This window comes from Lytechinus pictus, chromosome 17, assembly GCF_037042905.1.
Source record: "Lytechinus pictus isolate F3 Inbred chromosome 17, Lp3.0, whole genome shotgun sequence".
In the NCBI taxonomy this organism is placed as follows: Eukaryota; Metazoa; Echinodermata; class Echinoidea; order Temnopleuroida; family Toxopneustidae; genus Lytechinus; species Lytechinus pictus.
In genome coordinates, this window is record NC_087261.1 from 19,111,117 (window position 1) to 19,124,202 (window position 13,086).

At 37.9% G+C, this 13,086-nt stretch overlaps 1 protein-coding gene across 3 annotated transcripts in view; it reads left to right on the forward strand.

The window, feature by feature from the left end:
* LOC129280160 (uncharacterized) overlaps positions 1-13,086 on the forward strand; it is a 149,222-nt gene that overhangs the window by 37,464 nt on the left and 98,672 nt on the right. For all 3 annotated transcript variants that reach the window (XM_064111805.1, XM_064111806.1, XM_064111807.1), the window contains exons 25-32: positions 737-957; positions 2,355-2,503; positions 6,467-6,597; positions 7,830-8,018; positions 9,061-9,185; positions 10,128-10,285; positions 11,958-12,088; positions 12,748-12,936. In XM_064111805.1, coding sequence (XP_063967875.1) covers positions 737-957; positions 2,355-2,503; positions 6,467-6,597; positions 7,830-8,018; positions 9,061-9,185; positions 10,128-10,285; positions 11,958-12,088; positions 12,748-12,936 — 1,293 coding nt within the window. The remainder of the gene's footprint in view (positions 1-736; positions 958-2,354; positions 2,504-6,466; positions 6,598-7,829; positions 8,019-9,060; positions 9,186-10,127; positions 10,286-11,957; positions 12,089-12,747; positions 12,937-13,086) is intronic.

Here is a 13,086-nt window from a genome sequence, read left to right on the forward strand (position 1 = left end):
CGGGGTCTGCTTCTTATATCAACAATTATGAAATAGATTTGCTTTATTTAAATTTGATCTATCACTTGTAAATTTGCAACTGAAATTTGCAATTGATTGCAAATATTTTTGTGCAACCCTTCCCCAAGAATCTGTTCACTCTTTTTATATTGTCAGTGATTTACAAATAATTCCTGAGCCTTAGCTGGCCCCTAAAACATAATTTTTAGATAGTTACATTGAAAGTTTTTATGTTTTGCCTATGCTTTATCTTCTTGCTTTTAAGGAAACCATGCAGGGTAGCTTTTTATACCTACTCTTTGTGGGGGATTTGCATTAAATTGAAAATTTCAGTTGTAAATCTACAAGTTATAGATCAAATTTCAATAAAGCAAATCAATTTACTTGTTGATACAGGAAGCAGAACAATTATCAATAAACAAGTTTGTTGCAGAAATCCCATCAGTTTTATAATATGCAAAATTTTGTTCACAATTATAAATCATAATTTCAATATCTGATATGAAATGCTTGAGAAATGCCCTCAGTTCTAAGCAATTACACGCTCTTCCAAAGTTTCATATTGCAAAGGTGTAGAGAACCTTTTTACCCTTTCATATGATATCAAAAGTTCCTACTTAGCTATGTTACCGGATTAACATATCTGATTGCATTCAAATGGGAACTTGCTCAGAAAAAAGACAAATCCCCTAATACCCTTTAACATAAAGACAATGTTCATTTCTAAATCTTACAGCTTACAAAGTACATGTTCCCCAGCGGTGAATTATTGAAGCCTTCTGAAATTGCGTGGGACACAGAAGTAGCCACGTTGGAGCTCTTCTTCAGGAATTTGGGAAATATCACTGCTATCCTTCGAGGCCTAGGAGAGCAACTGGATATTGACAAGATGCTAGCTTACTATGAGACTCAGTGGATCACTGACATCATTGGTGTCTACCCAACCAACAACACAGAGTAAGAGACTAGGGAAGGATCTACAAGGCCATTGGTCCATCAGGCAGTGTTACATATGTTTATCTACATTAAAAGATGTTCTGCTTTTATTAGTGGAAAAAAATATTCTTGCTGTAAACCGACCTACCTTTGTCAAACCTGCCAACTTTTTTTATCTTTTTAAATTAAAATTTGACCCCAAACAAATGTACCGACAGACCCTAGCTTTCATTGTTTTGCTTACCTTTATTTTAAACTGGCCAATGGCGTGGTAGAACAACATCCATGACATGGGGAGGGGAAAAAACCAGGCAGAACAAACCATTTTTAGGGGACCTCCATTACGGGAAACAAAGATTTTCTTTTGAGGCCTTTGCCTTGTTCTTCACTATGAACTCAAATATACTATCTAGAAAACACTATAGTAATTTTAACTAAGTACAGGTCAATTATGCACCAGTCATTCAGGACATGCTTTTAAACTGAAAGCAAGGTTTATCAGGTTTAATAGGCCAATTAGAAAATTGATGTATACAAATGTAATCCTTGGTCGCGTGGACCCTTGACCTCATGGGAAAACCCCAGAAAATATTCTGTCCACTTTCTATGCACAAAGGTATTTGATTATTGCATAATGATGAATTCTTTTAGCTGTTGTTTGAGGTTTGACCTGACATGTATATATTTCTCAATTTCTTTAAGTTGAGACATGACGATCATTGAAAGAAATGCATTCAGTTCCAACAAAAAGAACTGAATGCATTACCTTCAAAGATGTACTCTCTTTTGTCTCTTGATTTCTTTGGTACAGATGTGAAACTTTGATTTTTTAGTAAAAAGATCTTGGGCTTTGCCCATCTCATAAAGACATACCTTTAAAATGTACATACCATGATGGAATCCTTGAGTGTGATAAGCTGATGTTATGATGGTAGTTACCAAAATTGAGAAGTTGAGAAATTGTTGAAATTTTTTGTGGAACAAACCCTCCTTTCAATTATGTCTGTTGATTTTCCTCATACTACTTTCTTAGTTCCTTTTATCTATGCAGCATGTTAGAAAAAAATTAAGATATATATCAAATCAATTTTTTGATATTTCATACTTTCTCAATGCCATTAAATCTGAATAGCATGTTCATAGTGTCTTATCCTGTCATATAACATTTGGGGGTGTTTCACAAAGAACTTAGAGTCACACTTAAATTCTCAGTTGCGTACGGTATAGGAGACAGTATGTAGAAGAAGAAATACTAATTCAGATAAACTAATTTCCAAATTTTTGCTTTTTGAAAACCAATTTATTATTTTGCCTCTCTAAAGAGACCCTTCACTAGCAACTTATCGCCAATTTCGGGATGGTTGGTCACAAATGAGATCTTCAAGGATTGGTAAATTGTTTAATCTTTGCCTCTCCAGCTTCTTAGATGTTCTGACGGAGCAGCTGAACATGGTCTGGAAGCAACTAGACGATTCCCTCGCTGAAGTTCCAGGATGGGATCAGTATAGGACCAACGTCTATATTATACTATCGGCCATTGAACAGATTACAACTATGAACACTACAGGTGAGTTCATACATGAATTCTATCCTATTTCATTGTGAAAACTTACATTTCATTGATATAATATCAGAATACATTTTTAGGTGAGTTCATATCTACATTAAACATTCTACTGTAGGAAATTTAAAACGTTGAGAATTCTCTTGTCACAATAACTATTTGATAAAAATTGTTAACACTGCAGGTTGAAAATGGTCATGACATTTCATTGTTGTGCCTGAATGAATTAATCTTTTGAATGTGGAATTATATAATTCCCATTCATTTTGTAGAGGGGCCAGTTAGCTGTAGTAGGCAACTAGAAGATAACATTTTAATGTTGTAAATCGGATCAAAAATCAGATCGAAAATCGGATCGGCAGTTAAGCTTCTAAAATCGAAATCGAATCGAAAATCGAATCGGCGATGTTTAAAAACAAAGGAATACATCAAAATGTTGTTCGCGGTCGCGCGCATCTTCCTGACAAAGTCACAAAGACGAATGCATTATTGGAATGGAAGTCGCCAACATGCGCGATCGTTTGGAACATGTTTTAAAGCCAGGGGTTTTGAGGTGTTATTGCTTTAAAATAAACCGAGTGATTTTTATTAGGAAGATAAACGAAAGACGCATCTTCCGAGCAAAGGCGCAAAGGAAAATAAAATGAAAATATTTCTCATAGATCACAGGTTAATGAACGATCGGCGGGACATCTTTTATAAGTATTTTTAGGTGCTAGCGATTTAGAATTATTGGAATGATCTCTTACGACGCATCATCTTAAAGTCGCAAGTGCAATTAAAATGTAGTAGAAGACGCAAGCACGCACGATGATTTGAAATATGTTATTTAAATGTTTTGGGTAGCTAGCGTTTTCAAATCAATTTGAAGTTCACGGCGGGGTCCGCTATCACCACGAGATTGAAGAGAAGATGTCTATCATCATAAAGGGGATAAGATAGTAGCGCAGTGAGCTCCGTCGGTAATACGACCTTTCAAAGTTCACGGCGGCATCCGCTATCACCACTAGATTGAAAATAAAATGTATATCATCATAAACGATGTAAGAGAGTAACACAATAAGCTCCGTCAATAGTACAGTCTTTAAAAGTTTATGGCGGGGTCCGCTATCACCACGAGGTTGAAGAGAAGATTTATATCATTATAAAGGGGGTAAGAGAGTAGCGCAGTGAGCTCCGTCGGTAATACGACCTTTCAAAGTTCACGGCGGCTTCCGCTATCACCACGAGGTTGAAAATGAAATGAATATCATCATAAACGATGTAAGAGAGTAACGCAATGAGCTCCGTCAATAGTACGACCTTTCAAAGTTCACGGCGGCATCCGCTATCACCACGAGGTTGAAAATAAAATGTATATCATCATAAACGATGTAAGAGAGTAGCGCAGTGAGCTCCGTCGGTAATACGACCTTTCAAAGTTCACGGCGGCATCCGCTATCACCACGAGGTTGAAAATAAAATGTATATCATCATAAACGATGTAAGAGAGTAACGCAATAAGCTCCGTCAGTAGCACGATCTTTAAAAGTTCACGGCGGGGTCCGCTATCACCACGAGGTTGAAAATAAAATGTAAATTATCATAAACGATGTAAGAGAGTAACTCGATAAGCTCCGTCAATAGTACAGTCTTTAAAAGTTTATGGCGGTGTCCGCTATCACCACGAGGTTGAAGAGAAGATTTATATCATTATAAAGGGGGTAAGAGAGTAACGCAGTGAGCTCCGTCGGTAATACGACCTTTCAAAGTTCACGGCGGCTTCCGCTATCACCACGAGGTTGAAAATAAAATGAATATCATCATAAACGATGTAAGAGAGTAACGCAATAAGCTCCGTCAATAGTACAGTCTTTAAAAGTTTATGGCGGGGTCCGCTATCACCAGGAGGTTGAAAATAAAATGTAAATCATCATAAACGATGTAAGAGAGTAACGCAATGAGCTCCGTCAATAGTACGACCTTTCAAAGTTCACGGCGGCATCCGCTATCACCACGAGGTTGAAAATAAAATGTATATCATCATAAACGATGTAAGAGAGTAGCGCAGTGAGCTCCGTCGGTAATACGACCTTTCAAAGTTCACGGCGGCATCCGCTATCACCACGAGGTTGAAAATAAAATGTAAATCATCATAAACGATGTAAGAGAGTAACGCAATGAGCTCCGTCAATAGTACGACCTTTCAAAGTTCACGGCGGCATCCGCTATCACCACGAGGTTGAAAATAAAATGTATATCATCATAAACGATGTAAGAGAGTAGCGCAGTGAGCTCCGTCGGTAATACGACCTTTCAAAGTTCACGGCGGCATCCGCTATCACCACGAGGTTGAAAATAAAATGTATATCATCATAAACGATGTAAGAGAGTAACGCAATAAGCTCCGTCAGTAGCACGATCTTTAAAAGTTCACGGCGGGGTCCGCTATCACCACGAGGTTGAAAATAAAATGTAAATCATCATAAACGATGTAAGAGAGTAACGCAATGAGCTCCGTCAATAGTACGACCTTTCAAAGTTCACGGCGGCATCTGCTATCACCACGAGGTTGAAAATAAAATGTATATCATCATAAACGATGTAAGAGAGTAGCGCAGTGAGCTCCGTCGGTAATACGACCTTTCAAAGTTCACGGCGGCATCTGCTATCACCACGAGGTTGAAAATAAAATGTATATCATCATAAACGATGTAAGAGAGTAACGCAATAAGCTCCGTCAGTAGCACGATCTTTAAAAGTTCACGGCGGGGTCCGCTATCACCACGAGGTTGAAAATAAAATGTAAATCATCATAAACGATGTAAGAGAGTAACGCAATGAGCTCCGTCAATAGTACGACCTTTCAAAGTTCACGGCGGCATCTGCTATCACCACGAGGTTGAAAATAAAATGTATATCATCATAAACGATGTAAGAGAGTAACGCAATAAGCTCCGTCAGTAGCACGATCTTTAAAAGTTCACGGCGGCATCCGCTATCACCATGAGTTGGAAGAGAAGATATCTTTCCTCTTAAACATCGCCATAGATAATACCGCGTCTTTCTCCCTGAATAATGCGACCTCTAAATAGCTAGCACCTCAAAAACAATCTTGAAATATGTTCTGAGCGATCACGCACTGTAACCAGATCTACGCCGATTTTTTATTTTCGATTTTTTCCTTCAAGGGGCATGATCGAAGATCGGCAAGTGATTGCCGATTGTGGTGAAATCGAATGGAATCGGTTGCCGATTGCAAAATCGGTTACAAGCTTATAACATTTTATTATTATTATTATTTGTTTTGGCGTCACCTGTGCCTGGGAGCCGAAAAGCGAACTGAATCACTATGACCCGCAGGTCTCTGCTCCCGATATAACTGATTGGGGGGAATGCAGGTGGACCACTACACCGGGGTTTCCCCCTACTCTTATACGAATAGTGCAGTGGGTTCTTAACGTGCAAAGGTGATGACTCTCCTTTACACGGGGCCTCCATTTAACGTCCTATCCGAGGGACGGAGTGTTTTCCATTGTAACATAGCCTGCATCTATGAAACATGGGTGAGACGTTTACACACTACGCACTGGCTTCAGTCATCCGCCCGGGGTGGACTCGAACCCACGATCTTTGGTTCGACGGGCAGACGCGTTACCGACTGAGCCAACACCGCTCTCATATAATGGCCATGTAACATGTGGCATGTGACAGTAATCATTTATACAATTTGTTATCTTTCTGTACATCCTATCTTAGTTCACTTTCTTGTACTTAAAGGGGAATCAAACCCAAATTAAAAAAAAAATTTGTGAAAAAAGGGAGAACCAGACAAGTAGATAAGCGAAAGTTTGAACAATAATCAGTCGAAACAATAAGAGAGTTATGAATTTTGAAAAGTTGTAAAAATGGCAATCACGACACCCACTATCAAGTAAGACTGAGTAGCATCCCTGAAATATTATCATGATTCTTCTATTCATACAGGAGTACCATCCTTTACCTTGGGCAGTATTGTGCCCAACGTAACTGAATTGGTCGTCCTCCTGAGGGAGATTCCAAATCTCAGTGATGACATTATATACCAGCTCCTCAATGCTCCCATCGATCCTGCCATGGTAAGTCTGTAATTCTGTGAAAGATGAACGCCAGGGGCCCGTCTTTCAAAGAGTTGTGATTGATCCAATCAATCGCAACTATGGAAAGCCAGCAAAGTCAACATATGAAATGCCTGTTTATTAACAAATTGTTCTCGATATGAATGTATATCCATAAAGTCATTGATTTCTTGACAATTTGGTGTGGTTTCCTTTGTTTATAAAGGACATTTTGCAACTTCCTGTAGAAAAAATTATGACACTGATGGATTTCCATAGAGTTACAATTGATTGGATCAATCGTAACTCTTTGTTAGACGGGGCCCAGTTGTATAAATGATCCCAAAATGATTTGGAACAAAAACAAGAAAAGACATGGAATAGGCAAGTGGAGTAGGAGAGAAGGAGGTTTGGGTTGATGATGGAGGATGGATGCACTGAATCAGGCAAAGTGGAGGGAGGGGGAAGGGGTGATTACTGCGAGTGTGAGTGTGAGATGAATCAGGTCACCCCCATTCACAGGGACAAAACCAGCTTTAAGATGTTGGATTGACGGTGATGATGATGATGATGATGATAATATCGCTTGGTAAATACAATTGTTGATGTACCAACGGTACAGTACTTCAACCAGACTGCTACTTCCACCTCGCTTCGTGGTCATCAGATGAGGTTACATGTCCCACATGCTCGCACTGTTAATTATCAGAAAACTTTTATTCCTGATGCCATTAGACTGTGGAATATTCTCCCTGCCATTACAGTTAACTGCACTTCAGTAGCCAGCTTCAAGGCTGAGGTGCAGAAAATCCAATTGCGCTAAGACTGCGCTGATTCTTTTTAACCGCACGTAGAATAGATCTTCCACAGCACTGTACATACTCCTGCACAATTCTACAAGTACGATGATACACCAACCTGGTGGACTGTACTTTAACGGATGATAATGATGATTGATGATGATAATGGATTTGTTTTCATCCATATTGTGCATTATAGACCATTGACACCTTTATTATTAGGAGGTGCGAAAGTTCAGTCGGTAGAGGGGTGGTTTCGGATTCCGATGACCCGCGTTCGATTCCCACTTGATGCACTAGTGCCCTTTGGGAAGGCATTTATCCTCATTACCAGGTCCCTCGGAGAGGACATTAAGCCATCAGTTCTCGATCTTGCTTGCTTACAAGCATTCATGCTTTCTTAGCAATCTGGTAAAAAAATTACCACCATTTACCATTATATATTTTATGCAGCTGATTGAGTTAGCATCATCTAACAGCTGGAATGAGACCCTTTGCGATGCAGACCTACTGAGTGGTATCTTCATTGAACCAGCTGGACTTAACATGACCCAGCTTCAGGGGGTGCTGTGCAGCATCGATTTCCAAGCTATAATTGATCAGTTGTCGCAAGGAACTGGTATTGAGCATCTCGTTTCTATGGTAAGTCATCAGAATATTTTGAGAAAGGAGGCACCTTGCCGAAATTCAGTGCGCTGTTTTTTCCCTGCTGGAATCCAGTAAGCGTCTTTTCATCAATAACCCTTACACTCACCATACACAAAACAATATGTATTTGGGTAATGTGGAAATCAAGCACTTGTCGAATAGGGTGGGAATGGATTTCTTTGAATAAACAAATCAGAAAATGCACTCGGTAAATTGGTACATAAAATACCAACAAAGTAATAATGTTAATTGGTTGCTTTCAATAACTGGTTTGAATAAAATAGTTGATTAGTATGAGCGAGAAAGTTCAAAGAATAAATTGTCCTCACGGCTCGATCTCTTGAATTTTAAGTATGAATTCAAGTTTTGTCTTTGAGGCATTTTACTAGGCTAAAATTCAATTTTTCAGATATGTCGGTAATAAAGTAGAATACAATAGTTTCAAAATATGCCGAAAATGTGGTTTAAGTTTGTTAATGACTCCAAGATTTCTTGAGAGTTATGATACAAAGTATGAAAGAATCTTGGTCTGTAATGTATTTTTTTAATTTACTCATGAATGATTGTTCAAATACTTTAATATCAATAATGTCAATCTATTATCCCATGTAATTTTTAAAATCTGTTTATGAGTATGTGTATGTAACTACTAAACCTATTTTTGTTAACCTTGTGCATTTCTTCTCAAACTACTTTATAGTTGTAATCACAATATAATACTTAACTACTTTGTCAAATGAAAACAAAAAAAAGTTTTCTCAGATTTATGTTGAGATTATCTTAATTCGTTCTATCTGCAGATATTTGATAAAATCATTAATTTCAATGGAGGAATGATTGTTCAGATACTTTAATATCAATAATGTTGATCTATTGATCAATGTAAAATCTGTTTATGAATATATGTATCTTTTGCTATTTTCTTTAACCATGTACATTTCTTCTCAAACTACTTTACCCTTCTTCAAATGTAAAAATATTTCTGAAGGGATCCTCAGATTCATGCTTAGAATATCTTAATTCCTTCTATCTGTAGATAATTGATCAAATCATCAACTTCAATGGAGGAGATGATTTTGGCATTGGTGATTATGATCCAGCACAGTGGGCTTCTAGACTGGAACAACTTATCAAGTCATATGATTTACAAAATATACAAGGGTATGGTGTTGATCCATAATATTGCTGTGTCGATGCAAGAACGCCCTCAACACCACACTTTCACACATTGCATGCAAGCAAAAACGCTCTTAGCAGCACGCATAAATGAATTGTGTAAGGGTGTTTTTGCACCGATGCGGTGCGTGAATTTTTTTTTGCTAAGGGCGTTCTTGCACCGACACAAGGGTATGTGTAGCCCATTTAGGCCAGTATTTTTTTGTGTGTACCGTTAACCGGTATGTTAATAACTTGATGGTGAACTTTATGTTAACAATTGAATAGCCTTATCAGTGTAATGTCAAGGCCTTAAAGCTTGGTCAATTGGTTGTGGAATAGAAGAACATTTTAAACATAGAAGCTTTATCAGTGTTTTACATTAAATTTGATTTGATTTGTTTCAAATCAAGTATCTTAAAATTTCCTTGTTACATGTATTATATTTTGATTGATTTGAGTTGATTTTTTAATTGATAATACATGTGTGTACATGTTATTGGATTAGAATGAATTTGGCCTGATTTAAAGTCAGATGTGCCTCAGCTTCATGGGGAGTGGGTTATTATTTGCTGACTCCAATCTTTGTGAAAAGCATTGGAAACTGTAATTGAGACATCTTTTGGGGAAAAAGCAATTTCTGTGTGCCAGTGAGAAATTCTTAATCCAAACCTATTTAGCTCATTACAGTCAGCCTGTGAATGTGAGAAAAATCACTCTACCATTAGGCATTTTCCAGTGTCATTACATAACGTCTACTGGTCATAAATCTTAGTCTACTGGTCATAAATCTTAGTCTACTCTCAGTGATTTTTTTTCCAAATGGTGTCAAATTCCCCATGAATACAGACGATAATCTCCCTTTAATACAATGTTATTTAGTTGAGTTTGATTTGACGTCTTGACTGATATAATATGGTTTGGTTTGATTTTGTTTTGTTACAATAGGTTCATTGAATCACTTGCTAATGAGTTCATAATGATATATGAAGACATTGATGGCATGCTGGAGAATGTGACCGGCTGGAATGAATTCAAAGCTGACTTTAGCATCTTTCTAACCTTCCTTAACTACACAACATCTTACCTTGGCAATGGGACTAATGGTGAGATGAGAAGAAGAAGTTGTTTGATATGGTTTTGGCAGTTCTAAAAATTGTTCAAAATCCACAATTAGTTGGCAAGGAATACTATCAGCAATGGGCCAGAGTATAGAGGCTTGTGCTCCAAAATCACAAATTAACAACATTTTCCAGTCTAAAAAAAGTTTTTTTTCTATACCTTTCATAAAATTATATCATAAAATTCATTGAAACCCAAGGATCGAGCATAGATGTCAGTTTACTTTGAACCTTTGATTTTTGTCTCGCTTGCATAGCAGAGCGAGGCTTTTGGCGCCGCTTTTTGCCGATGGCTGCGGCGTTGACATTGAAATCTGAACCAAGGTTAAGTTTTTGAAATGTCATCATAACTTAGAAAGTATAGAAACCTAGTTCATGAAACTTGGACACAAGGGTAATCAAGTGTTACTGATCATGTTACCTGAGTTTTAGGTCGCATGGCCAAGGTCAAAGGTCATTTACGGTCAATGAACTTAAACTGTGTTGGGGGAATCAACATCGAAATCTTAACCAGGGTTAATGTTTTGAAATGTCGTCATAACTTTAAAAGTATATGGATCTAGTTCTAGAAACTTAGACATATAAACAGTAATCAAATATCACTGAACATCCTGTGCGAGTTTCAGGTCACAAGACCAAGGTCAAAGGTCATTTTGGATCAGTAAACTTTAGCTATGTTGGGGGTATTCGTTGAATTGCCATTAAAACTTATTTCATGAAACTTGGACATAAAAATAATCAAGTGTCATTGAACATCTTGCGTTGGGTTTCAGGTCACGTGACCCAGGTCAGATGTCATTTGAGGTCGATGAACTTTGGCCATGTTGAGGGTATTTGTTGAATTGCCATCATATTTCATGAAACTTGGACATAAGAATAATCAAGTGTCATTGAACATCTTGCGTTTGGTTTCAGGTCACATGACCAAGGTCAGATGTCATTTGAGGTCGATGAACTTTGGCCATGTTGAGGGTATTTGTTGAATTGCCATCATATTTCATGAAACTTGGACATAAGAATAATCAAGTGTCATTGAACATCTTGCGTTGGGTTTCAGGTCACATGACCAAGGTCAGATGTCATTTGAGGTCGATGAACTTTGGCCATGTTGAGGGTATTTGTTGAATTGCCATCATAGCTTTAAAAGTTTATAGTTCATGAAATGTGGGCATAGTGTAATCACTGCTTGTCTTGCATGAGTCTTGTTTAACATGATCAATGTTTAAAGGTCATTTAGAGTTAATGAACATAGTATTTTATGATCATATGAATGTTTTTTTTTAGAATAATTATTCAATAGTTGTTTTCAAAGCCAGACAGCCGGAGGCGTTCCACTTGTTTTATATGTTTTTGCATTTTGAGCGCCACATGCTTTGGTAAACATTAAGCACGAAACCCTGTCTTCTGATTTGTGAATCTCTTCAAAAACTCCATCATTTAATCAAATACATACATGGGTTATAGCTAATATGTAGTCATTAATATAGCTAAATCAAAAAAAAAAGTTGTCAGCAGCCACTCAACTTCCAGGTTTGTTATTTGTACCTCCACTATTTCAAATTCCTGGATCCGCCAGTGCACATGGAAATATAAGGTGCCTTCTTTCACAACAGTTTTGGCCTACCATATTCTAATTATTTGTCTCTTTTCTTTACAGGGGAAGAGCCGATCTCCCTGTCGATGCTGGTACCCAATGCCACAGAGCTGGAGCTCTTCTTGGCCCAGAACACACCCTTCAGTCCTGAAATCATCAGTGCAATCATCTACACTCCTATAAACCCTACAAAGGTATGAGGGCCTCCTTGAAAAAACTGATGATGATGTGATGGGTGGGGTTGGTCGTGATTATGATGATGATGATGGTGACATTGATGATGATGTGATGGGTGGGGTTGGTTGTGATTATGATGATGGTGAGGATGATGATGATGATGATGGTGATGATGGTGATGGTGATGATGGTGATGATGATGGTGATGATGGTGGTGGTGATGATGATGATGGTCATGATTGTGATGATGATGACGGTGATGATGATTGAGATCATTGTGATGGTGACGATGATGACCGTATGATCATTTGTCATAATATCTAATATTTTTTTCAACCTGGGGGGTGTTTCACAAAGATTTAAGTATGACTTAAGTCGCACTTAAATTCCGACGTGTACATGATATGCAACGCGTGATCTTATTGATAGACACGCAGTAGTGCACGTCCTCATGACACGATCTGACCAATGCAGCCAAGCCTTTCATACCGTACCCAACTCGGTATTTAAGTGCGACTCTAAGTCATACTTAAATCTTTGTGAAACACCCCCCTGGACTCAAATTGTTATGTCATTATGACATACACTTGGGAAAATGAATGACCCTTGAAATTACATGTACATGTAGTGCCTACAATGTCATTGGTTCATTCATCCTTTCCTTCGTTATATATAGCTTATTGAGTTGGCTATTTCAAACAACTGGAATTCAACCCTATGCAGTGAAGAGGGTCTACGCATGCTCTTTATTATCCCTGAGGGATACAATGTGACAATGCTACAGGGAGCACTGTGCAGTGTGGATTTTCAGAATACGTTGATGGAATTGATGGCAAATGGGGCCATTGAAAGCATCATTTCAGTGGTAAGTTATATCGACAGAGAAATATCTTTTTGAGGAAGTTTTTATGCTTCAAAGGGAAATGATCACTAATTGGTGCTTTCTATTTTTACATGGTCAAAAGCAAAGGTTATTTTACATTTAATGAATTTGAGCCATGCATGTAAAGGAATA